Raw genomic sequence first — 27,984 nt, 5'->3', positions numbered from 1 at the left:
GGACTGATAAGATAAGGAATGAGTATGTTCTCTGCAGGAACTCTGACAAGAAGGGACAGATGATAGGACATGTGCTAAGACATCAGGGAATAACTTTCATGGTACTTGTTTGAGCTGTAAGGGGTAAAAACTGTAGCCAGAGACAGAGACTGGATTATATACAGCAAATAATTGGGGGCAAGTGCTACTCTGAGATGAAGTCGGTAGCTCAGGAGACAAAGTCTTAATGGGCCGCATCTAACTACTCGGAAGACTGATGACACACCACGAAGGAATTATCAGAGTAGGATGGAAATCTGTAAATGTGATGAACAGTCAAACAAATAATTACAATTATAGATAAAATGGATGCTTCATTCAAGAGAAAAAGGTTCACAAACCGAGCAAGTCAATAAAGCGCTGGTAAGACTTGCTTGTCTTCCTGAGATATATCTTGTCAAATTCTGCACAGCTGACATTTTAGACAGCAAAATCCCGAACTGCCCATAATGCTCCAAACATTCTCAACTGGGGACAGATTAGGCGACCGCGCTGGCCTCGGTAGGTCTTAGCAAACACGAAGACAAGCATTAGAAGCTCTCGCCGTGTGCGGGCGGGCATTGGTCTTGCTGAAATGTAAGCCCAGGACGACCTGCCATGAAGGGCAACACAAAGGGTCGCAGAATATCGTCGAGGTGCCGCTGTATTGTAAGGGTGCCGCGGATAACAAGCAAAGTGATACTGCTGTGAAAAGGAGCGGCACCCCAGACAGTCATTCCTGGTTGTCGTGCTGGATGGCGGGCGACAGTCAGGTTGGAGTCTTGGAGTCACATCGCTGTCAGGGGCGTACCCAGACAGGTCTTCGCAGGTCATCGGGACTTAACTCGAAACGGGGTTCATCACTGAAGACAATTCTACTCCAGTCAATGAGATTCCAGGCCGAAGACGTGTCTGGAGACGTCCCAGACGGCGGTGGGATACCAACTCGACTGTCGCCCTCCATATGGCCCGACATATGGCGCTACGTCAACGAAATTCTACGACCCGTTTTAGTGTCCTCGTGGCAGACCATCCTGGGCTTACATATCAGCAAGATGATGCCCGCCCGCACACGGCGAGACTATCTACTGATTGTCTTCGTGTTTGCCGAACCCTGCCTTGGCCAGCTAGGTTACTGCATCTCTCCCCACTGGGAACGTTTCGAGAATTGTGAGTAGGGCCCTCCAATCAGCGCGGGATTTTGACGATCTAACGCGCCAATTGAACAGAATTTTGTATGATATTCTTCAGGTGGATACTGAACATCTCTATCAATCAATGCCAAGCCGAGTACCTGCTTGCAAAAGGCCAGAAGTGGGCTAACGCGTTACTGACTTGATCAATTTGCAAGGCTCTTCCTGTTGAATGAATTATTCAATTTCTCTACAATTGTAATCATTTGTTTGTACGTCACATCTATCGATTTCCGTCCTATTCGGATATCTCCTCAATGGTGCGTCGTTTCCTTTTTGTCTTGCAGTGTAAAAGAAAATGGAAATCGTCACATTCGGTGCACAAATAAGAGGTAAACTTTTTTTTCATCATATTCAATAAAACAAGTTCCATTATCTGTTGCGGCAAACTAAGTCTTTATCCCTCATTAAAATTAATACTTAACGTTGTTGACACCAGTATAAGAAGCCCAGGGAAACACGTACTGAATGCAATGCAGGCCCATTGTTCCTTGAACTGACATATTGTAGGATTGGTAATGCTGTTCTTCAAATTAAATTGAGCTATATTTTGGCTCTTTCAACGAGGAACATCAGCTTTTGACTATTTGAACTCCACAATCTTTGATTCTGTTCCCTGCAGGCGAAAACCCGTTTCGTGGTTGAAACTAAAAGTTACGGTGGTAAAACAATCTGCGTCTGACATAACTGTTTCGATGAGTATTTGGAACTCAGAAACCATATATCATCGAAAAAATGGTTCAAATGGCTCTGAGCACTATGGGACTCAACTGCTGTGGTCATAAGTCCCCTAGAACTTAGAACTACTTAAACCTAACTAACCTAAGGACAGCACACAACACCCAGCCATCACGAGGCAGAGAAAATCCCTGACCCCGCCGGGAATCGAACCCGGGAACCCGGGCGTGGGAAGCGAGAACGCTACCGCACGACCACGAGATGCGGGCTCATCATCGAAGGCGGGTGTTCATAAGAAACAGAGATAATGTTATAAATGATCCAAAAATGTTTTCTACGATAGCAGTTGTTCGAAGTTATATTTTGGTCACGTTATATAACTGATCCAGAAAAATTCGATGTTGCTATTAACCACGTCTCGCACTTTATTGTCAACTAACTGCTGCTTTAATACCCAGTAGGGCGTTATCCGGTTTCTGATGATCTCTTTAGTGTCTGGATTATGTTTTCTCATGAAAAAAAGCTGTGTTGTTCTCGAGAAGACCTTTGAGTAAGTTAGAAAAACAAGTATTTGAATGAACTGTAAAAGAAAATACTACGTATCTGTATATTTTACGTATCGTATGTAAGGAGATGATATGGCCTAAGAGACATTAATGACGGTACTATGGGAACGTATGTGATACAGGATGTTTCTCAATCCAGGATCATGTCGCCTCGGCGGAGACTACACTTGGCACCATCGCTCCAGTAAGAATGCGAACGTCTTTTATGAGCTGCTTAGTATGCTCTCTCAGGTGTCTATCCCTATAGTAGTCTGCTTAAATACATTATAGTTAGGTTTCGATTACGTCACTTACTGTAATTTAAATTAATGGTTTCTCCCGCGAACTATAAAAAAAACCACAATTTTATCAAAGTTTGTAGACTGGTGTAACAACTTGAACACACGAACCATCACTGATTCTCTAAATTGGTTTTAACGGTTTTGTTTTTATGTGGAAATACAATTCTTTTCCTGCCATTTAGCGAATATATCTGCAGGAACCCAAAATCAACTTTGTTACAGAACACGAGCTAATTTCAGCCGAACATGCTAATACTGACAAACACTGCGGAAAACCAGTTGATTTTAATACGAGTCTATTTTATAAGCAAAATTTATGTTACGTAACGTTTCACTGGCATGCAACGAGGTCATAGTACAGCGCAAACGACAGTCCCGCTTGCTCATGACTATCTGACCATCTACGCTATCACCAGTATCGTTGCGCAGTATCAAAACTGACTCCAATCCGTCCCAATTAACAGTCCAGTTCCCAGTCTGTCATTACAGTTTTAGTGTTTCTTTAAATTCATCTAAATTATTTGAGAAGAAGACCGAGGTATCTCGTTGAGCGATTTCTCGCTCGACTTATTCTCTTCCCCCTGAAAGTGATCCACATGCAGTGATCTTGTTGTTGACAGGCAACTCCTACAAGGGGGCGGGGGTGGCACAATCAAAAATTCTTAAATTCATTTTTGAACTCAATATAGCAATTTTTTTGCCAATGGTTTTCATAGCGTCTTTAAAAAACGAAGCCACACATTGGTAATTGTTTCCCTTAATCAGCTGACAAACCATATTGGCAGGTTGTGTACTGGGCAGCTGCTGTAAAACCCTCTTAGAGCAAAGAGCAAAACAAAGTATTCATTCAAGTAAACTGTCGAAGCACCCTATCTGTGTTTTTTTGGCGATTATCAGTCTAGGTAGTCCCACGAGCACGATGTTATCTAGACTGGAAATTATCTATTAAAAACAACCGCCAAGTCTTACACTAACTCTGTGTCTTCGATTTTTATCCGCACGTCCTTCGCAAACACAAAACCAGTCGCCGTAACTGCCCTCCGTCTTTTTCCAACATCCCTGTGAAACTTCGTGGTGCCGTCTATGCCTTGTCAATGTCCTGCAAAGGTTTTTACTGTCCTCTTAGATGACAAGAGTTCCACGACACTAAGCACCAGTCATGCGTTTAATGTCTTCATCAAGACGCTTGTGGTTGGCCGTTATGATCTTGCTCACAACTTGTCCGAATGGTCACGGAAACTCCTCTTCCCCCCCCCCCACCTCCGCCCCCCCTTTAGTTCATTTCCTACTGATAGACCCGTAACACTGATTACACACTATGCCGTTCAGCGGTAAGTGAACATAAACTGCACAACCTAAGCTCTCGCGAATGGAGTAACACTGCCGGTAATCATTAGTATGGCGAAGTGAACTTAATCCCCATTATGGCAATACTATTCCTTGTCCGCAGGCGATATAATTTGTGTGTTCATTGCAAACTGTCACCTTGAAATTGACTAAGTTTTTAATGATCTCTATTAGCCACATATACTATTGGTTCTAGATACAGCCAAGATTAGGGGTGAAAGATCGCAAAATCTGGATGTCTTTAGACATACTATTTCATTACTACTTCCGAAGAGTGGACTGTGCTGTTTGTAAAGTTGTAGCTGTTCATGGATAGAATGTTAGCAAAGTCTGAAGTTCATAACAGCGTGCATGAAACTATGTGGACGTCTCTGTGTCGCCTAGGATTCGACTCAGATTCTTGAGCAATTACGCTTAATACTGCTACCTGCTGGAGCCACTGTATTTCGGTCTGCATCTAAAGTACCTGGGAAATAACACCACTCGTCCTTATTTATCATGAATGAATGGTTCGGCATATGTGAATGTCCCTCATGCATTAGATTTATGTTTCCTCTTAGGTGTGTGAATGTAAACGCTCTAGTCCTCTTGCATCTACTGTGCAATATCTGTATCAGACTTTCGTGTCACTTCAGTTATATTTTATTTAAATTTTATTCACGTGTTTTTCAACTGTTCCGAGTATGGTTCTGTCTGAAGTTTCATTTAACCAGTACTTGGCCTTTTTTCGTTGGCAAATCATAAATGTAACATTCTATCGACAACGTGTGAATTATTTTGCGCATTCCTTGCAGACAGCTGTAAAACATTTTTCAAACAATTTAACTCTGCCAGATGACAGCTTGAAAACATTATTTTGTCACCGTCCGGGGGGGGGGGGGGGGGGGGGGCAACCACCGGAGCGTGCCCTGTTGCTCCACCGTTGTTACTCCTGTTATTACGCGCTGGTCTCTATCAAATGTATGTCGTCAATACGTCAATTAATTCAGTGATTTCTCTGCTACGTTCCAACTTTCCTGTTAGATTCAGCGCAAATAAGTGTGAACGAATGTGGATGTTCAGATTTTGAGAAATTACCTGTGTCACTCGTGCAACATTACAGTGCAAGTCTATATACATGAACTACTTTAACAAAGATCTCTAAGAAAGTAGATGTATGTATTTCCCATACAATTAAAACAAATGTGAACTTTTTTGTCAAGAATTGGCAGCACTTTGAACCCTAAAATAGGATACAAAATACCATTCACTTCATGAATGTACATCTGTTTCAATGCGCTTTGATGTCGAAATATTATCTCAGGCCACCACTTTATTAACAGCACGTATTTGTTACATTAAAATGTAGCGGAAACCGTCTTCATAATAGATCCCGTCTTCGTTAGTTACTCAGCAACATCTTTGAGTTGAGAAAGTCAAACGAAACATAAAACGATTACAAAATGTGGTCATCATTCTTAAAAAGAAAACGAAGAAAATATTGGACATATAAAAGTATTATTACAAAATCTTACCCCGCGCTATATTCCGGAACGCCCATGAAACAAAATGAATAATCTGATTTTAAAATGTTCTATGAAGAGAACCTAGCAAATTGTGACAGGGTACTGAATGTGTTCCGTTTTACATAACTACACATTCTTAAGGATATAGCTGAGAAAGACGTACAGGGATTCCGTACGTAAGCGGCGTCTGCAAATCTAGAGGTCTTGTGATCGATTCCCTGTTGGTCCCATAATCGTTTCTAGCATGCTTTGTGTCTGTGAAAAGAACTGCAATACGCAGAGAAGACGTAAATACGTCCATAGTCAGCTGGATGAGCCGTCTGACAATCCAGTGAAAGACGAAGTTGTGATGACAGCTCTAAGTTTTGTCGACGTCTAGCTCATTAGGGACCAAGGATAAAGGTTGACGTAGGACAAGAGACTTAAATTAATTTACATAATCTGTGTAAACACTGAACAGGGTGCCTGAACGGGGTCTGAATCTCACTCCTTCCCAATATTTGAGTTAAATGAACAGAAATGTAGAAGTGTGCACTTCAAAAGACACAGACAAATAGTTTTCTATGACTGCATCAAAAACGAAGCGCCACTGGGCTCAATCAACGCATACAAATACCTGGGTATAACAATTTTTAGGTATATTGACTACATTGGTCTCATAGGATCGGTGGTAGATAAAGCTGGTTGCAGACTTCGGTTCACTCGTGGCATTATGGCGAAATACAGTCAGCCTACAAAGGAAATTTCTTGCAATAACACTTGCCGTCTTATCTTAGAATATTACTCAAGTAGGACTAACAGAGGACACTGAAAGTCTCCAAAGAAGGGCAGCACGAATGGACACAGATTTGTCGGAGACTCTGGACAGTGTCACGGAAATACTGACAAACCTGGTCAGACTTCAAGATACACACCAGTTATCCTGTGAAAACCTACTCTCACGTTTTCATAACCCAGTATTAGGTACAGTATCTAGAAATGTACTTCAGCTCCAACGATTCGCTCCGGCAGAGTAGATTACACTAATTACTGCATTTAAGAAGGCATTCTTACTGTGATCCACACGCGCATGAAGCGGAAAGAAACCCCAAAACGTTATATAATGCTAAGTACTCCCCGCAAAGTACGAGGGCCGTTCGGTAAGTAATGCAACATACATTCTTCTCGGCCAATTTCAGTTGTAAAAATGCGAACTTTGTTGTGGAAGATCGTGGAATATTCCCGCTTCAGCCCCAACGGTTTCCATGAGGTTTCGATAGGTGGCGGCGCTAAACGTAGCCTTCAACATGGTGTCTGTAACGGAGTACAGGGTCATCACTGAGTTTCTCTTAGCGGAAAACCAGAGCATCGCAGATATCCATAGGCGCTTGCAGAATCTCTACGGAGACGTGGCAGTTAACAAAAGCACGGTGAGTCGTTCGGCGAGACGTCTGTCATCGTCGCAACAAGGTCGCGTAAACAAGAACGACCACACGCGGTCCAGCCGCCCGCACACTGCTGTAACTCCTGCAAAACTGGAACGTGCGGACACACTCACTCAACGAGATCGACAGATCACAATCGAGCACCTCGCTGCACAACTGGACCTCTCTGTTTGTAGTGCTGACACACCCGTCCATCAGTTGTGGCAGTCAAAGGAGTGCGTCCACTGGGTTCCTCGCAGCCTAAAGAAAGGCAAACAGCGACGAAGGAAAGTCTGTGCGGATTGTCTTGGGTGTTACAAGGCTGATCGTTGACAGTTTTTTGTCGAACACTGTCACGGGCGATGAAACACCACTTCCAACTGGAAACAAAACAGCAATCCACAGAGTAGCGCCACACCACATCTCCTCCGAAGAAAACGCTCCAAGCCGCAAGTGAGGGCGACTATCTTCTGAGACTCTGAAGGGCTATTCTGTTTCATGTACTTCCTCATGGTGCAGCGATAAACTCTGACGTGTACTGTGCTAACCCAAGAAATTCAGCGTTTAACTCGCCAAATACGTGCAAAAGGAATTCCTATTCCTATTCCTCCTCCTCCTCCTCCTCCTCCTCCTCCAAAAAGGCCTTACACAATTCTGCGCACCTGACAAGGGAACCTCCCCATCGCACCCCCCTCAGATTTAGTTATAAATTGGCACAGTGGATAGGCCTTGACAAACTAAACACACATCAATCGAGAAAACAGGAAGAAGTTGTGTGGAACTATGAAAAAACTAAGCAAAATATACAAACTGAGTAGTCCACGTGCAAGATAGGCAACATCTAGGAGAGTCCGAGTTCAGGAGCGCCGTGGTCCCGTGGTTAGCGTGAGCAACTGCGGAACGAGAGGTTCTTGGTTCAAATCTTCCCTAGAGTGAAAAGTTTACTTTCTTTATTTTTGCAAAGTTATGATCTGTCCGTTCGTTCATTGACGTCTCTGTTCAGTGTAATAAGTTTAGCATCTGTGTTTTGCGACCGCACCGCAAAACCGTGCGATTAGTAGCCGAAAGGACGTGCCTGTCCAATGGAAACCGAAAACATTTGATTGCAAGGTCATAGGTCAACCGATTCCTCCACAGGAAAACACGTCTGATATATTCTATACGACACTGGCGACGGCATGTGCGTCACATGACAGGAATATGTTGTCGACCCACCTAACTTGTACACTTGGTGAATGGGTAAAAAGATTCTTCTGCCTTGCCCAATTTAGGTTTTCTTGTGGATGTGATAATCACTCCCAAAAAAGTGTGAAAACATAAGAGTTTGTCACATTAACTGCAAAAAATGAATGCAACAGTTTCACAGTTTTGTCTGTGCTCTGTCAAAACGTATGTTTTTAACGTTTTCAAATTTTTCCGTGTGTAGACCGTCAAATCCTGCATATGTCCAAGCAAATCTGAACATGTCCTGGAATTTTGGAGAGCGAAGTTGATTATATGCGAGTGCCTGAACTTTGATAATTGTCTGAAAACAAAAAATTAAAATTTTCTCCCGAGGGAAGACTTGAACCAAGGACCTCTCGTTCCGCAGCTGCACACGCTAACGACGGGACCACGGCGCGCATGGGTTCATACCCACCTGGATGTTGCCTATGTTACACATGGGCTACTCATTTGTATATTTTGCTTATTTTTTCATAGTTCCACACAACTTCTTCCTGTTTTCTCGATTGATCTGTGTTCAGTTTTTCAAGGCCTATCCACTGTACCAACTTATAACTAATTCTGAGGGGGGTGCGATGGGGAGGTTCCCTTGTGAGAGGAGCTCACTTAGCTTCATTGGACTTCTCTTCCTCATCCACCCTACAACCCGGGTCCCGCCCATACTGACTTCCGTCTGTTTGGCTCAATGAAGGACGCACACTGTGGAAAGCAGTGCGTGGACTATGGGGAGATTGTTGATGTATGACGACGCTGGCTCCGACGCCGACCAGTGGAGTGATAGCCTGCGATAGCCTTCTTCCAATAAGATGACGTAAAGCAATCACACTGAACGGAGAACATGTTGAGAAGTACGACTTTGTAGCCAAAAAGACTTCAAGAAAATGGTTCAAATGGCTCTGAGCACTATGGAACTTAACATCTGAGGTCATCAGTCCCCTAGAACTTAGAACTACTTAAACGTAACTAACCTAAGGACCTCACACACATCCATGCCCGAGGCAGGATCGAACCTGCGACCGTAGCGGTCGCGGGGTTTCAGACTGAAGCGCCTAGAGCCGCTCGGCCACAACGGCTGTCCCAAAAAGATTGCGAAATAGTATATTGGAATCCTGGGTAAAACTAAACAAACCGCTTTCAGAATGAAAAAGGAGTATTGTGTTACTTATTGAGCGTTCCTCGTACGTATGTAATTATTCAAGTGGAGAATGGCAACTTTACGTCGCCTCAACAATAAGGTAGTGAAAGCACGAATTAGGTTTCTGGCAAATATCCATTCGCGGGTTATAATACTGTTGGGGACTTCGTGTTAAGTTTCCGTGGCAGAGGAAGCGTGCGCGTCTTGCCACCGTAGAGGTGACCTGGGAATGTGCATGGCGAGTGCCGTAGCGGCTACGTGCCGGCAGCAGCCTCAGCGGCGAGCGAGTGCCGCTCACGACTGCTGGCCGTGTCAGCGACAGCGCGGCGTCTCCAGTTACAGCCGAACAAGCGTGACTCCCACCAGAGGGACCTCAGCAGCGCGGCCAAGGACATCACACACTGTGCGTGACTCCAATTCAAGCCCTCCTGCGCCTATAAGTTGTTCACAAACAACTATTGTGGGTGGGTTTTTATGTTGCGACGTTAATATAACCGGAAAAATTCTGGAGGACACTGGTCCGAAATGCTACTCAGCTCATTTACAAATACCAAGTGTTTCAGATTTGTGGTTAAGAATGGTTTTTATAACAATGCTGATGGCGGTAGTTTTAACAGTAAGTCAACTCAAGAATATTATTGGTATTAACGCGTTAAAATACTTTTACAGGATTCAGTAACTTTCAGTGCGTATCTCCCGATCCGTAATTTCCACATAATGTACACGCCTCTTTCCCAGCAGTGATTTGTCAGCACCATTATAACCGACAACTGAGAAGTCAACACTACCTTAAGCCAGTTTCTGCGGGCGCACTGTCTCAAATCAGCTCTTGACGGCAGACAATAATGGCAAAATTAAATGAAATATTAGTAGTAATGTTTCTGGCTGAGAAGCAGATACAGAACTCTGTGCACATTAAATGAAGCAATGCACTAAGACTAGCCAGCTCGGTGTTTGATAGCTGAGTGATGAAGACGTAGCAGGCAAGAAAGAAAATCAGTAGTGCCAACTCTTACGGCTATATAGTCCCAGGAGATATTTTAAACCAGTTGAGATAGTTGCCTCCCATTCTATGTTTTGTTCTGTAGAGTTTGATGTACATGTTTCGGTTACTTTGGAGCGACACTCTGCGAGTTGTATGTATTTTGCAATTTGGACCCGGCCACGTATGTAATTTTTCTTATTCTGCGCGCTGTTAAAACCGTCACGAACTCCGGTACTTCTTTACTTCACTCGCATTAACACGCATGTTAAACAGAAAGACTGACTGTTTTTATTTCACCTGGGAGTCAGAGCGCTTCGGTTGGCTAATATTGAGTCAGCGCGTAATGGGAGTTGATAGGATCTGCACAACTGACCTTCATACGTTGACAGTCAGGTGAGTTTCCCTTAGTCACCACTGTACTCGTCACCGCGTGTTTCCTTTAACCGCCAAGTGCAACAATATCGTGGTTGAGCAATAGCAGCTCGCCTGTTATTCTTATTTCTCTACCTTCTGACGCCACTGCGCAGTTCGCTACAGCAAGCTAACTCGCACTAATGGGAACTAACGATCGTTTCGGTATTCTTACTACTGGCGTCAGTGCAACGTCAGAGACTGTATCACAAACCTGCACCTGAAGACCCATAGTCTCCGCAGATAACCCGCTCTGCCTTAACAGTCTACCATGCGCAGTGCGGGCGTGTGATGACCTATCTTAACAGTCATGAGACTAATGCCGTCTCGACGGAGAAACTGCTATTTGACGGTCACGTCACTGCTATGGATTGCATACTGCATCGGATCAGTGGCAAAAATTACCAAGCTTAGAAATATTCTGCTGGTTCAGAATGGTGCCGGCTCCTGCTTTGTTCTGTGGCTTGCAGAACAAGTGTACAGGTATCTGTCACAGAAATGTTAGTTCTATTGGAACAGTCTAAGCAGTGCCCTACCGGCAGGTTTCATTTCGCTATTATCCTTTCCATCTTCTTCGATATGGCGATAATAAAACTGCATTCGTAAGCATCATCTGTTTCATCAAAGCTGTTAATCTTCAGACATCGACTGTACCCAAACGCAGAAGTTTACAGATAAACGACCTCAATGGGTCACAGAACACATTCACTTCCCTATTTTACAATAATTTTTATTCACTTTTATCCGTTAGGGATCGGGTACTCCTCTTGGAAGGCGAGTATTCTTTGCAGACCAAGCCTTTGTAATAAGAATACACGCTTATCATATTACGAGAGACATTCATGGTATTAAGAGGGTTGGTCGAAGTTTCAATTATAATCGAAGAAAAAAGGTATTGTGGGGTTAATTTTTTTGTAGGTACATATCTGCTGTCGTGGTACATACTGAAATCGCGGGTCCACAGCTCCTGTGCCAACCTCTTCGCCTCAGAGTAGCACTTGCACCCTAAGTCCTCAGTTATTTGCAAGCTGTATTCCAGTCTGTTTCCCTCTACCGTTTTTACCCTCCACAATTCCCTCTAGTACCAGGAAAGTTATTCCCCGATGTCTTAACAGATGTCCTATTATCCTGTCCCTTCTTCTTGTCAGTGTTTTCCATATATTGCTTTCGTCACCAATTCTGCGGAGAAACACCTCATTCCTTACCTTATCAGTCCATATAATTTTTAACGTTGTAGCAACACATCTCAAATGCTCCGATTCTCTTCTGTTTAGGTTTTTCCACAGTCCATGTTTCACTGCCATATGCTGTGTTCCAAGCATACATTCTCAGAAATTTCTTCCCAGATTAAGGTCTATGTTTGATACTAGCAGATTTCTCTTGACCGGGAATGCCCTTTTTCGTGCTAGTCTGCTTTTTATGTCATTCCTGCTAAGTCCGTCATGGGTTATTTTGCTGCCTAGGTAGCATAATTCCTTACCATCTACTCTGTGAACACCAATACTGATGTTACGTTTCTCGCTGTTCTGATTTCTGTTACTTCTCATTACTATCGTCTTTCTTTCATTTACTCTAAATCCATGTTCTGTAGTCATTATACTGTTCATTCCATTCAGCAACTCCTGAAATTTTTCTTCGTTTATACTGAGGATAGCTATGTCATCAGCGAATCTTACCATTGATATCCTTCGAACTTTAATTTTAATTCCACTATTGAATGTTTATTGTTTTCGTAATTGCTTCTTCGATGTATAGATTTAACAGTAGGGGCGAAAACTACATACCTGTCTTACCCCTTTTTTAGTTCGAACACTTCGTTCTTGTTCTTCCACTCGTATTGTTCCCTGTTGGCTCATGTACATACAGTAAATAACCCGTCTCTCCTTATAGCTTACTCCTATTTTTCTCAGAGTTTCCAACATCCTGCACCACTTGACATTGTCGAACGCTTTTTCAAGATCGACTTTTCTATGAACGTATCTTGATTTTTCTTTAGTCTTGCTTACATTATCAATCACAATCTCAGAATTGCCTCCTCTGGTGCATTTACCTTCCCTGAAGCCAACGCCGCTACAGACGCCAAAAGTAAAACGGCACAGCCCGTCTCCACTGTACCAAAGGGCAAGGCAATCCTGTTTCGTTCCTCTAGCGGCGTGCTACGGTTCTGTGAAGCGGGGTTTTCAGTGCGTACCACGACCGCATACAGGTACTTGCAAACCAAGAACACATACATAACTTTACTCTCTCAAGATGTTAATTAAAACTTTACGAGTACACCTCGTACATAGTCCTCTACGCACAAATAATCCGAAGTGCACGTTGTAAGAGAAGCAGCAGAGGCGCCAGCATGCACGGTAAGTCTAGATAGAGTATCACTGTCTACCAGCAGTCTCTTACACGTCTTGCTCTTTTCCCAGGAGTGCAGTTGTTTACTACCACAACAGCGCGAAACGTTCTTACTATCATTTATTTGTTGCAGACGTGAAACACTGTAACTTGTTACAGTCCATTGTAGTAGCTAGATTTGGGAGCAGAAGATTGTAACTGAAGGCCTTCATATAGTTCTTTATAGCCCCCACTATGAACAGTAATTAAATTCAGCGTCTGAAAACTATACGTGTCTCCACTAGGAAACACAAGCACACGTAGTTACAGACTAGGGAAACTCCCCATCGCAGCCCCCTGAGAATTGATGTTAAAATGGCCCAGAGGATAGCCCGTCAAAAACGAAACACAGATCAAGCATGAGAACAGAAAGAAGGTGTACTGTACTGTGAAAAAAGCAGTAGGACAGAAACAGTGATCGGTCCAAGCTTTAGACCTGCAACATGGAGTGAATGGCAACAACCACGGTGTCGTGATCATGTGGTCACGGCATTGGACTACGAAACGGAAGATCCGTGTTTAAATCTCCATCGTACCCGATTTTTTTCACAAATTTATTAACTTACCGTCCTGTCAGTGACATGTCTGGTCTCTTTGTCTTGGAACTTGTCATACTATGCATTGGTTATGGAATATAATTCAAATGGTAAGAACGTATTACTGTCGCAAGTAAATGGGATGAATAGTGAGAGCAGAAGAGATGCCTCATAGACGGCTCACAGAAATGCAAACAAATAAACGGATACGGTCCGTGTTACAACGATGGAATTCAAGAGTCAAAACTTCCAAAACGGAACGCAAGAGGCTTAACATATGGTACTTGAGTAGAGCGAATAGGAGGTACTTATGTGGGTAGCCCTTCGTTACACGTGGCTGTTGCAAACGGACGTTACCCTACAATACAGACACAAATTTGAATGGAGCTAACAGACACGTCAATAACCGAGTGGACAGTTCAAAATTTCATGGACAAAAAAAGGAGGGGCATGAAGGAGGGTTGAACCCAAATCTCCCCCTTCGCAGTCCACGACACCAGGGCCATTCAAAGCTGCTCAATGTTGCACGCTTTACTACTTCTTTGCACAGTTCAGTACACCTTCCTTCTGTTTTCATGCTTGATCTGTGTTCAGTTTTTGATAGGCTATCCAATGGGCCATTTTACCACTAAATCTGAGGGAGGTGCGATGGGGAGTTTCCCACGTCAGCATATCTACAATCGAAATCCACGATGAACGGTTATCGCGAGACTTTATCGCCGTAAATGTAACACGTTCAAACTAGCTCTGCTTCAGCGAACTGTCGGCAGAAACAGAAGATATTATTCCGCACTATGTCAGGCTGCAAAGAACTAGCAGCAGCAGTGCCTTCAGAATCGCCCAGTCTGCTGCCATCCCTCAGTGCCAGTCAATCATACAAGTAAACAAAATTCCGTGCCTGCAATGCCAGTCAATATTTTGCTATTAAATTTGATATTACTTTCAGTCAGCTCGCTGAATACACTTTTTACCTTCCCGAGATTGTGGGCCATAAGAGAAATACATATAAAAAGTTAACACACTGTGGTCTCTATAACTGTCTCCTCCACACTGTAAAGCGTTAAAACACTGCCAGCGCCTCCTGTTTGGATTCGCAGTCCACACCTACTTTATTTACGATAGACCCACGGAGTTCTTCAGCAAAGCATAATGATCGCTTCAACGGTGATACGGGACATGGGGACGAATCATACGAATGTAAGAACAGTCCTTCGAGAGCAATTGTTACGACCATTTCACTTACAGCGTGTCCACAACCTGGAACCAGTTGATTATCCACCCAGAGCACAGTTTTCGCAGTGGTACTTGGAACAGTGTGAAATGCATCCTACATTTCCATCCTTTGTGTTGTTTAACGATGAAGGAACGTTCGGGCGTGATGGAGTCTTCAACTTGCACAATTCGCATGTTTGGAGTGAGGATAACCCACATGCCACAGTAACTAGCGCTCATCAAGTGCGGTTCTTCGATAATGTGTGGGTCGGTGTTGTTGGCGACTGTTTAATTGGGCCGTATCTGCTACCTAGTTGTTGTCTCTTGGTCATAAAAAAACGGAAAAGTGTTTGTTGGTTTCATTAATTTGCCGCCAGAGAAATCTTCCTCTTCCGGTTTAAATACTACTCATAGGAAAAAATGACATCAGGGGAAAATATTTGTTTTGGTGTCCCCTACAAGCTCCCAGAGTTTGTCGGTTTAAATATTTTTCACCCTGTATAGGTTTTGGTGGGTGAGTTTGTCAGTATCAGTATACTTAACATACATGGCCGTACCCTTTGGCTGCTTTGCCTCAGAAGCTTAAATTTTTTACATCGCCAAGCGATCGTAGACCTTAGTATTTGACAAGTACGTTTTTGGGGTCCCTAAAAATTGGGATGTTTGTTGATGGACAGACGGGGACGGACTTCCGAAGGGTTTGGTTTTCACCGATTGAAATACAGAACCGTCTAAGCTGACATGTTGGAACTGCATCAGGTCAGGCTCGCAGAAGTCATAAAGGTTTGCAGTACAGACAGTCCAAGGCAGAGCGTGGCCGAAGTACGCGGCGGCTGTACAAACTGAAATCTATCACGTACCGAACAAAAACAGAGTTTCGAGGGCGTTGTTTAGAGACATAATAAAACCACAAGACAAGGCTCACCTTTCGGCCGCGGGCCTAGAAAAATAGAGGAGCGCGCGGGGCAGCGACGCTGTGATTGCGTTACGCGGTGCCGGCCAGCCACGTGTGTGTACGTGAGTGCGGCTGCGGCTGGGCGTGGCAATGCGAGCGGCTGCCCGCGGCGGCCGCGCAGCAGCCGACTGCTGTGGGAATGCTGCGGCCGTTGCGTTGCGTCACCGGGAAAAACAATAACAGCCCGGCCCGGCACCTGCAGCTCCGCGGCCGCCAATAAGCGCGGCTGTTACAAGCGACGTAAAGACACGCGCAAAATCGCTGACCCCTTAACCTCTCTCCCCAAGTACAATCCCACCTGCCAATGCTTCTCACTACAGCTGCCTCCTTGTAGGGTATTGGCGACAGCAATATACGCGCTCAACTTCAATGTATTCACCATAAGCAATAGGAAAAATATGGAACTTTATTCACTGTCATTTCTCAAATGTGATCTGTTGTTTCTCAAACGAACTTCAAATGGTTCAAATGTCTCTGAGCACTATGAGACTGAACTTTCTAAGGTCATCAGTCCCCTAGAACTTAGAATAACCTAACTAACCTAAGGACATCACACACATCCATGCCCGAGGCAGGATTCGAACCTGCGACCGTAGCGGTCGCGCGGTTCCAGGCTGTAGCACCTAGAACCGCTCGGCCACCAGCGGCCGGCCAAACGAACTCAAGCAGGGAATCTCTGTATGAGGGACAAGACTGTCCTACAAAAGGGGCGCGTGTCGTTCTAACCATTGTAGTAGTGCGTCCACAACGGCGGTGAAGCCTCTGAAACTACGTTGGCATGTAAATCTGATCAGCATGGAAAACGCTGATGTAGGCTTCCGCGATCATAGCCTAATTTCGTGTAGCGCCCCAGCGAACACGCAGAAGGACCGCAACACGACGTGGCACGTACTCGACTAGTGTCTGAACTAGTGCTGGAGGGAACTGACACCATGAATCCTGCAGGGCCCTCCACAAATCCGTAAGAGTACGAGGAGGTGGACATCTCTTCTGAACGGCACGTTGCAAGGCATCCCAGACATGCTCAATAACGTTCATGTCTGGCGAGTTTGGTGGCCAGCGAAAGTGCTTTAACTCAGAAGTGTTCCTGTCGCAATTCTGGACGTGTGGGGTGTCGCACTGTCCTGCTGGAATTGCCCAAGTCCGTCGGAATGCACAATGGACGCGAACGGGTGTAGCTAATTAGACCGGACGCTTACGTACGTGTCACCGGTCAGAGTCGCGTGAAGACGTATCAGGGGTTCCGTATCACTCAAACTGCACACGCCGCACACCATTACAGAGCCTTCTCCAGCTTGGAAAATCCCCTGCCGACATGCAGAGTCCATGGATTCGTGAAGGTTTCTCCTCACACGTACACGTCCATCTGATCGATACAATTTGGAACGAGACTCGTCCGACCAGGCAACATTTATCCAGTCTTCAACAGTCCAATGGCGGTGTTGACAAGCCCAGGCGAGGCGTAAAGCTTTGTGTCGTGTAGTCATCAAGGGTAGACGAGTGGGCCTTAGGCACCGAAAGCCCATATCAATGGTGTTTCGTTGAATGATTCGCACGCTGATACTTGTTGATGGCCCAGCAATGAAATCTGCGGCAATTTGCGGTAGGGTTGCACTTCTGTCACGTCGATGGATTCACTTCAGTCGTCGTTGGTCTCGTTCTTGCAGGATCTTTTCTCGGCCGCAGCTCTGTCGGAGATTTGATGTTTTGCCGTATTCCTGATATTCACGCACACTCGCGAAATGGTCGTACGGGAAAACCCCCATTCATAGCTACCTCCGAGATGCTGTGCCCCATCGCTCGTGCGCCGACTGTAACACCACGTTCCAACTAAAATTTTGGTATCCTGCCATTGTAGCAACAGTAACTGATTTAAGAACTGCGCCAGACACTTGTCTTATACAGGCGCTGCCGACCGCAGCGCCGTATTCTGACTGTTTACATATCTCTGTATTTGAATACTCATGTCTATACCAGTTTCTTTGGGGTTTTAGTGTAGCTTCCCGGGTACGGTGACACGTCAACTTACAAATAAGTCACTGAATACAACCGACGTTTCCGCCATCCTCCAAGTCTACTCGAGAAATTCCAGCGACATGTATTCTCACTGATTTCGGTCGTTTGAAAGTTCCTAGTCAATTAAGGTAAGAAATCGGAACACAAGTTGTATTGGTGCGGCTCTTTATTAGACAGAGAGTGGTGTTATCGCATCCTGATCTAACCATGGGATCGTGAGATATTTCAGCTCTGACTGAACGCGATAGAATTGACGTAGTGGGCGACGGCCGCAAGCAGCCATTGTCGCATGGTGTGGCGAGACGGAGGCCGAAAACGTCAAATCACAGTGGCGGGGGCTCGCGACGCGCTGTCTTGAAATCTACAAAGAAGGCAAAGGGGCAAGAAAAAGTCCGACGCAATCTGCAGTAGCAGACACTCCTTGGCGCTGAACCGTAGGACCCATCCCAGGCTGCGCAGATCACGGCAGGAAAATTTCTTCATCAGAAAATTACGTTATGGAAGAGTTAACTTGGGTGGAAAATTATTTCCAGTATTTATTTATTTCCGGAAAACATTGTAACAATTACAGAGGTATCTCTTTAATCAGCGTTGTTGGTAAAATCTTCTCAGGTATTGTTGAAAGGAAAGTGCGAGTATTAGTTGACGACCAATTGGATGAAAATCAGTGTGGGTTACCTTATCAACAAGGTTGAGGTTACGGATATGAAAGTAGCTAGGATGATTGCAGGTACTAGTAGATGGGAACAATGGCAGGAGGGTGTCCACAATGAGGAAATCAAAGAAAACTGGGAATGAACTCTATAGATGTAGCAGCCAGGGCGAACAGGCTTAGATGGTGGGGTCATGTTACACGCATGGGAGAAGCAAGGTTACCCAAGAGACTCATGGGTTCAGCAGCAGAGGGTAGGAGTAGTCGGGGCAGACCAAGGAGAAGGTACCTGGATTCGGTTAAGAATGATTTTGAGGTAATAGGTTTAACATCAGAAGAGGCACCAATGTTAGCACTGAATAGGGGATCATGGAGGAATTTTATAAGGGGGCTATGCTCCAGACTGAACGCTGAAAGGCATAATCAGTCTTAAATGATGATGATGATGATGATGATACGTCACTGCAGCCAATGACAGCTAGAAGTGGGGGTGACGGACCACTGCTCGAGAGAAAGCGAGTTAGGACGAGTGACAAACCGCAGCTCCACATCACTTGCGTAATAAGTTTTGTCTTTATCTGTAATTACGTACAGGCGCGTGCGAAGTGCTTTTAAGTGCTGTTGGTCAAGTACATTTTGCAGACTTAGACCAAGGTATCACTCAGGAAACGATTGACATGTTCGTTACACCAGAAGTGACTTACCGCCCCCAACGCTACCATGTTCTCAATAAATTAGGCACGTATGAACTGTTTCGATTTTCACGAACATTTGTGATCGTAATGCCTACTTAAGTTCGTTTAGAGCCGTTCATACGACGGTAGTTTCGTTATTACGTCCTGGCGACACGAGTTGTTGCTAATCTATACGCTTACCTTCTAATGCTGGCGACGATCTGGAATCCTTCCCGGGACGGAGTTTATATGTAACCAGTGTGGAACTGCCTACCAGGTAACAAGGGTCTTCTGGATTGCCGTATAGTCTGGATTTCGAAATACCGCAAGTAATAAAGCACTCCTGGAATATCGAAACCTATAGCCAATTATCATTAGTACTAACGTCAAATTCTAGGTGTGTTAGTTATGTTAGCGAAGTATTTGCTCTGTAATAAGAATGAACAGTTATAACTATCCAGCACACGTTAAGAATGGAAATCATTACCTCCTTACGAGGTTAAGCACCAGTGAACGACAAATAATTTGATGTTGGAAATATGAGATGTACTAACACATTTGTAAGGTTGGCTTGTTTTGGCCAAGATGTCTTTTTTTAAAAAAAAATGACATCTTAAAAGCAAACTAATGAGAGCAAATGAATATCTTAAAACGTTTCGAACTCTCATGACAGCCGCCTCAGCTTCAGCCTGACAGGACGCCTGTCTTCTCCCGTGACTATGCTTGTTAGATTTTCTACGATTTCCCTGAACCACTCCTGGAGGACGCCGCGATAGCTGCAGACAACTTGTCAAGTATTTGGCAGGTCGTTACCAACTAACATTGTTGTGTAGATTTCTATCTCGACATACATTCCGCCCTTCCTGCCTTCGCTGAACAGAGGAAAGAACGTGTAGGTTTCGAAGTACGCTCAAACTAACCAGCAAACTGCCAAACCAACATCGGCATGTGCTTCTTTCAGTCCCGTCTCTAAAATGTGCAAGTCTCGGTGCTACGAGGTAAGGTGCCGTCTTTGTGTTTCTCGGTATGTATAGCCACTTTCAGTCTGAAATATCATTTCATGCAAGAAAATCCATTCCATTTCTTTTTTAAATCTTACAACACGAAGATATAGCAACTACTAAGGGTGTTCGTCTCTTGTTCACTCGTCGAAGTTCCCACCAAATTTGTTTCTCTGTTATACAGGATGCGTTGTCTATGGAAATATCATGCTTATATATATATTCACACACACACACACACACACACACACACACACACACACACACACACACACACACACACACACACACACTTGAGTAGGGAGCTGAAGTACTTACAGCGGTGTTGTCCCTGTTGAGGATCTCAAGTGGCGCGCGAATACTGGGCTTGCCGAGGTACCAGTCTTGCTGCGGGTTGTACCCCGACAAGACGCGCACCAGCCGTGGTACATTCACGTAGTTGTCATCGTCTACGTGACAGAACCACCTGAAACAGGGACGGGCACCTTAGGTCATATATGTGGTTTTTTTTGTGTTTTTATCCACACAAAACACAGATGAAAATTTCTTACACTGTAAACCGTCAAAGCTTTTACTTGTTTGCGGTGTTGCTAACATGTAAACAAAGAAAAAAACAATGCAGCTACGTAATTTCCAAGAATGATTGCCTATCGAAGTTGGAGGGGTAAAAAACGATACATATCGAACGTGCGTTAGTAAATCTATTATGGAAGTCTCGTGGCGCGCGTTATGATTAATTGCTTGTGATCGTAATTTTTATCAGTTTTCCGTTGTTTCTTCAGTGCGTGTACATTACATTCCCGCCATAATAATTTGTGACTTGATTGAGAAACCCAAACGGTTTCTGTTGATAGCGAGTGTAATGTCTGCTGCTTCTCATGTTTCTTCTGCGGATTGTCTGACATGGAAAACTAATTCCACGCAAATCCAGCATAGACAAATGTTGGACTTTTTGTCGCAAATATGGACTTCTGCCGGACGAGGAAAGGAGGGACTGCGTTGACTGTGGTGCTGCGAAGTCTGTAAAATTTAGTGAGAGGAGTGTGGACACTATGATTCCGTTGCAATTTCATTGCGGACAGCGAACCAGCATCAAGAAAAATACGTGGTTCGAGTCCTCCAAATTGTCGATTCAGACGAGCGTAATTTTATATCGTGCTGGATTCGAGATTACACGTTAAAAGACACAGCAAGAGAAACTGAGTTACCGGCAAATACCGTGTGTAACTATTTCGGGTTTTGCCGAGAACTGTGTTACGTGGTAGTGACAAATGACAGTGTGCCAATTGGCGGAACGAATAAAACAGAAGTAGACGAATCTCATATTGATAGACGAAAGAACTACAGAGGACGACCTTCTAAAAAAGAAGTAGATCATATTTGGGTTTTCTGCGGGACAGAAAGAGTCCCGCAAGTGTTTCGTTGTGAGGGTATTGTCCTGAGACAAAGTGCTTCCCTAACGCTTTTCGTTTGTCGTTGTTGTAGTGACAATTTGAAACATACTTAAACGCGCGCCACGAGACTTCTATAATCGATATGTATCGTTTGGACCCCTCAAACTTCGATAGGCAATCATTCTTGGAAATTACCAAAATTTCTTACACTGTAAACCGTCAAACCTTTTACTTGTTTGCGGTGTTGCTAACACGTAAACAAAGAAAAGACAATGCAACTAAGTTCCGGCTGCCGAGTTAGCTGCTACTTGACTGTAGTTTTTGTACGGAATGACTACAGCTGCATTGGGTATTTTACTGGCAAATACCTTCTAGCAAACATAGTTCACTCGTCAGTTACAGCAACTGTAAAAGAAGAGCTTCACAAAATGAGCGCATGACGATTCACGGTCTCTTGGCAGGGTTAGCGTGCACAAAACGTTGTGGCAGTATGGAGACCCGTCCACCACCGTGCCACCACAGATCACGCATGTGTGTGCGTTGTCAGGAAACGAAATTACCTAGCAGTTGTCTGTCTATTGTTGCCGTCATTAATGCTCTCCTTGTTCGCAGACTGCACGTAATAACACCCTTCACGTCAAAGAAAAGGTTTTTCCGTCCACCCTTTCAGAAATCAATGCTCCCTGAATACATTTGTCAACTTAGTAACAAATCTGTTCTTGGAAATGAGTCCGCTTGCGAGGAAGAAATAGATGCGGTAACCGCCTACCGAAACCACATTCTCAAGTGCGAATCAGAGAGAAGGTATAATAAGATCCATAATTGTAACCGTAAGTTATGCAACAGTTTAAGGACTAATACAAATTTCAAAGTAAAAATCACAGATCTTTGTCTTAACACAACATATTTAAGTCACAGGACGCACTCAGTTTTAGAACAGACAGCACATGATAGAACAGTTACGTGCAAGCCATGTATGCTGGATGTGATTCTTTTTCAGAGCTAGTTTTCGTGTACAATTAAACTGAAACGCAGTAATGAACTTCTACTAATTTCAATAGTAAATTCTATGAACGAAACAAATCAATTACGCAATAACTGATGTAGAATATGTAAACGTTAGTTTCACGTCTGCATGTTCATTCCTCCACTCTTCGCTCATAAGGAGGAGGCAAGAGAGAAATAAAGATGTCATCTATTTTCTACCTGGGCCTGGATAAAGGTTGCCATCGACGTGTGTATTGATGACAGCAGAGTTACGAGATTATAGGTCCAGAACGCGACATTAGGACTACTGAAAAGGAAGTGTTTATTTCTCACTGTTAGAAAGATTGTAATTAAAAAAACAGAGCGAGAACCTGTTGCCCAAATTTAATATCTACTAGAATAAAATGGTTCAAATGGCTCTGAGCACTATGGGACTTAACATCTGAGGTCATCTGACCCCTATAACTTAGAACTACTTAAACCTAACTAACCTAAGGACATCACACACATCCATGCCCGAGGCAGGATTCGAACCTGCGACCGTAGCGGTCGCGCGGTTCCAGACTGAAGAGTCTAGAACCGCTCGGCCACACCGGCCGGCAATATCTTCTAGAGGAAATGATCTCTAATGGTTGTCCACATTGATCCATTTCGATAAGTTTGCTGCAAGGCAGTACTAGATTACCCGTATTGCTTTCTTTGCAGGACGTAAGTATTGGCTAGCTCTATGATCTCTCTATTACGTCCATAAACGTTAGACAGGATTCATGTCGGGCAATCTGGGTGGCCAAATCATTCGCTGTCCAGAATGTTCTTCAAATCAACCGTGAACAGCTGTGGCCTGATGAAAGGCGCTTTGTCATCCATAAAAATGCCACTGCTTGGGATCACCGACGTCCATGAACGGCTGTAAATAGCCTCGAGATAGCCGAAATGGCAGAAATGGCGCTGTACAAAACGAAAGTACTTTTAGTGTCAAGAATTTTTTCATCACGATGGAACTTCAGCAATTCCACTGGGTATAAAAACAAAAGTACCAATCTAAATAGTCTTGTTTTCGCTTTACTGGAGGTAACTGATTTCGGTTATAGTAACTATCGTCAGGTCAATATTTCAGGCCATGTGTGGAGCCGGCGCCCCCGTCTGTGTAATAAAATAAGACAACGACTCCCAAAAATTTTTGCTGGAGAGCCGATACTGACCTTTTGGGGTGCCACGACGAGCCACACATGTACTAATCTTCTTATTATTTGCTTATCTACATGAATTACTATTTTACGAGCCCCGAACAGACTAGTTATGGTGACGCGGTAAGTTGGCCATCGGCTCCCAAGTACTGAACGTTAACACGGGACTATTCGGAACACATCGTTTCGACTGTTGTCGGTTTCAAAATGCTGCCACACTCAGCGAGCCCAGAGCTGTTGTACCGAAACTGCCTGCTATTGTTGAATGTATGTGAGCGGATGATTCATAACAGTACTAGTGTTTACATTTAAATGCATTATGCAACATGAGACACGTTCACAAATTTTCACTACATGTTCTGAACGAAATTAGAATTATATCAATACCGTCAGCTGCTCACGGGCGTTGATATATATCAACGGGGACAGGTGAAAATGTGTGCCCCGACCGGGACTCGAACGCGGGATCTCCTGCTTACGTGGCAGACGCTCTATCCATCTGATCCACCGACGGCACAGGGGATAGTGCGACTGCAGGGACTATCTCGCGCACGCCTCCCGCCAGACCCACATTCCCACCTTGTATGTCCACACACCACATTCGTAGTGTCCCACCCCAAAACACTCATTACTCGTGGAAGACATTCTTACCAAGTCCCATAAGAGTTCGGGGAATATGTATGCATCCGCTCAGGAGGAGGTCATGGCCGGAATTGGCAGAACTATGTCCGAAAGAACAGACACCATATCCATATAAGTATAAATGTTTTGAATGTCGTTTTTCTTCTTCTCACGGCCTTAATTTTATATTCCACGCTACAAATATATACCGCGATTGAAGATGACCGTCTCCACGAAGCCACGTTACTTCCATTTGAAATTTATAGAACACCTAATCAGCACTAGCCACACACGCACATGAGTTGTCAGTCCTGGAAGAAAAGAAAACATTCCCGCTCACGACGAAATGAGAAGTCTACCTGTTGCTGCTCCTAGCTCCGCTTCTGAGGTGACCAGCCAACATTTCTTCTCCTCCTCCTCCAGAAGCTTCAATTGAAATGAAGCAAATCTTTAAATATTGCTGTTTGTGTAAGCATTTTTGTTTGTTACAGCCCGCATCTCGTGGTCGTGCGGTAGCGTTCTCGCTTCCCACGCCCGGGTTCCCGGGTTCGATTCCCGGCGGGGTTAGGATTTTCTCTGCCTCGTGATGGCTGGGTGTTGTGTGATGTCCTTAGGTTAGTTAGGTTTAAGTAGTTCTAAGTTCTAGGGGACTTATGACCACAGCAGTTGAGTCCCATAGTGCTCAGAGCCATTTTGTTTGTTACAGAGCAGGAAAACAAAACTCTCCAGAACGTTATTGAACGTTTCCGAACTCTGTTAGTTGCTAGATGTATATTACTGCGGCATACAATAAATTGAAAACGGCGCGCGGCAAGAGTACTTCATTCGGGCCGCAGTTTGACTATCACTGCCATATCGTATACATCACCGAATAAAATAATGTAGACTTTCAAGCCACGAGACGATTTTATTCAGTCGCGCCGCCATGAAAGACTACAGGAACACGTAATTTGTAAACGGATCCTGGCATGAACTTTTCGACGCCCCCCGTATAAATGCCGAGTCCCTGTGAGGTCAAATACCCGTGCCGCTTATCTGCCCGGCGCCATTTCGATCGCGGCCGGGGTCGGCTGCGAGAGGCCGCGCATTACCCGAGTCGTGGCGCGCGCCGCGGCGTCGGCTAAGCGCCGTAATTAACAGCGCCTATGATTTATTGACGCTTTGCTCGCTGATTGCTGCGGCGAGCGGGCCGCGTAGGCCCTGGAAGGCGAGCGGCCGCGCGCCCGACGCAGGCGGGCCGCAACGCGTACAGCCGACCAGCCGGCGTTCATTTTCTTTGGCCGAACCGCAGACCGCGGGCGCCGCGCGTAGCGGCAACCCGCAAACCGCCACCGGCCGCTCCACGCACGACACAGATTACAGGCCCCTCTGCCGGGCGAGGGACAGCAGAAATATTATCCTTTCGGATCCGCCAGAGCGTCGGGGAAAAAATGAAACGCGAGGAGTAGGAGATTAAGTGTGTAATACGTAACGAGGCCGCTGGAACTGCGATTACCTAGTGGCGAGGTGTTCTTGTTGCAAAGTGCTGCACCCGGCGAAGGGCGCGCTACGCCGGCGCGTAATTACACACAGAGCCAGAACATACGGAGCAGGGCGGCGCAAAAAAATCCTTGTTTACTACACCTAATTACAATGCGAGGTGGATACGCCGAGATACGGTGCGAGAGATTGTGGAACTGTTAGCTGATGACTGGAAAAGCCAATCCCCCCCACAGGGCACAGGAAATCCGCTTCACGTGTCTCTCTAACCCACTCAAATCCTTTAATATACACTGGGTAATCTGCAGAACACAGGTGTGTGTGTGTGTGTGTGTGTGTGTGTGTGTGTGTGTGTATCATGTACCATAAATTTTTATCGATTTAGTTATCTCTGATCTCTATGTACGAGGGTCACTCCAAAAGAAATGCACATTATTTTTGTAAAAATATAGTTTTCATTCTGCATGTGTGAAAGTTTTAGTGTGCAGATACAGCCTTCCCGCTTGTTTTCAAACTTAGTTCAACCTGTTCCCGTGAGTGGCGCCGTCACAGTATGTCTTCAGATGGCTGCTACACTTGACGTTCGTCAGAAGCAACGTGCTGTTCAAAAATGGTTCAAATGGCTCTGAGCACTATGGGACTCAACATCTTAGGTCATAAGTCCCCTAGAACTTAGAACTACTTAAACCTAACTAACCTAAGGACATCACACACAACCATGCCCGAGGCAGCATTCGAACCTGCGACCGTAGCAGTCCCGCGGTTCCGGACTGCAGCGCCAGAACCGCTAGACCACAGCGGCCGGCCCAACGTGCTGTCATAGAATTCCTGTGCTGTGAAAACGAGAAGGTGGAAAACATCCACAAGAGGTTGAAAAAGGTGTGTGGAGATACTGCTGTCGATCGCAGTACAGTTAGTCGGTGGTTCAAAATGGTTCAAATGGCTCTGAGCACTATGGGACTCAATTGCTGAGGTCATCAGTCCCCTAGAACTTAGAACTAGTTAAACCTAACTAACCTAAGGACATCACAAACATCCATGCCCGAGGCAGGATTCGAACCTGCGACCGTAGCGGTCTTGCGGTTCCAGACTGCAGCGCCTTTAGTTATTCGGTGGGCAAGCAGGTTACGTGATGAAAGCGGGCACGGCAATATTGAGGATTGTCCTCGGAGCGGCAGGCCTCGTACTGCTCACACTCCAGACAATGTGCAGAGAGTTAACGAACTGGTGACTGCTGACAGACGCATCACAGTGAACGAATTGTCACGCTACGTTGGGATAGGGGAAGGAAGTGTTTGCAGTATACTGAAAGTGTAGGCGTCAAAAAAGGTTTGTGCCAGGTGGGTTCCCAGGATGTTGACAGTGGCTCACAAACAAACAAGAAAAACGGTATGCATCGAACTTTTGGAACAGTACGAGAATGGTGGAGATGAATTTCTTGGAAGAATTGTGACAGGTGATGAAACATGGCTCCATCATTTTCCACCAGAGAGGAAGAGGCAATCAATTGAGTGGCATCATGCAAATTCACCCATGAAAAAAAAATCAAAACCACACCTTCCGTTGGAAAAGTTATGGCTACGGTGTTTTTCGATTCCGAAGGGCTCTTTCTTGTGGACATCATGCAAAGTGGAACCACCATAAATTCTGACGCGTATGCGACGACACTGAAGAAACTTAAAGCTCGACTGAGTCGTCTTCGACCACATCGGCAAAAGCAGGATGTTTTGCTGTTGCACGACAATGCACGGCCACATGTCAGTCAAAAAACCATGGAAGGGATCACAAAACTCGGATGGACAACACTGAACGGAGATTATGCTGAAAAACTGGGTTTTGTAGACAAGAGTGTCATAATATCGTGTACAGTAATCCTGAGTGAAACCAACCTGCTTTCAGAAAGAAAGGTGTTGCATTACTTGTGGAACGCCCCACGTTTATGAAGGGGTTATTTCAATAGTGGTACAAGTCCATTTTTGTTCATTCTGAGATACAGAGTCCTAAAGTTAAAAGAGCGCTGAAAAATATGCAGTTGAGAGCGCTCATGTATATATACTTGAATATTTCTGGTATCTCAACTGCAGATTTTTCAGCGCTCTTTTAACTTAAGGACTCTGTATCTCAAAATGAACAAAAATG

At 44.8% G+C, this 27,984-nt stretch overlaps 1 protein-coding gene across 2 annotated transcripts in view; it reads right to left on the bottom strand.

The window, feature by feature from the left end:
• The window catches only part of LOC126251601 (fringe glycosyltransferase), a 658,326-nt gene that overhangs the window by 111,308 nt on the left and 519,034 nt on the right, over window positions 1-27,984 (bottom strand). For both annotated transcript variants that reach the window (XM_049952137.1, XM_049952146.1), the window contains exon 6: window positions 20,496-20,643. In XM_049952137.1, the coding sequence (XP_049808094.1) occupies window positions 20,496-20,643 (148 nt within the window). The remainder of the gene's footprint in view (window positions 1-20,495; window positions 20,644-27,984) is intronic.

Source organism: Schistocerca nitens, chromosome 1, assembly GCF_023898315.1.
Source record: "Schistocerca nitens isolate TAMUIC-IGC-003100 chromosome 1, iqSchNite1.1, whole genome shotgun sequence".
NCBI lineage: Eukaryota > Metazoa > Arthropoda > Insecta > Orthoptera > Acrididae > Schistocerca > Schistocerca nitens.
This window is presented reverse-complemented; position numbering and strand designations above follow the sequence as displayed.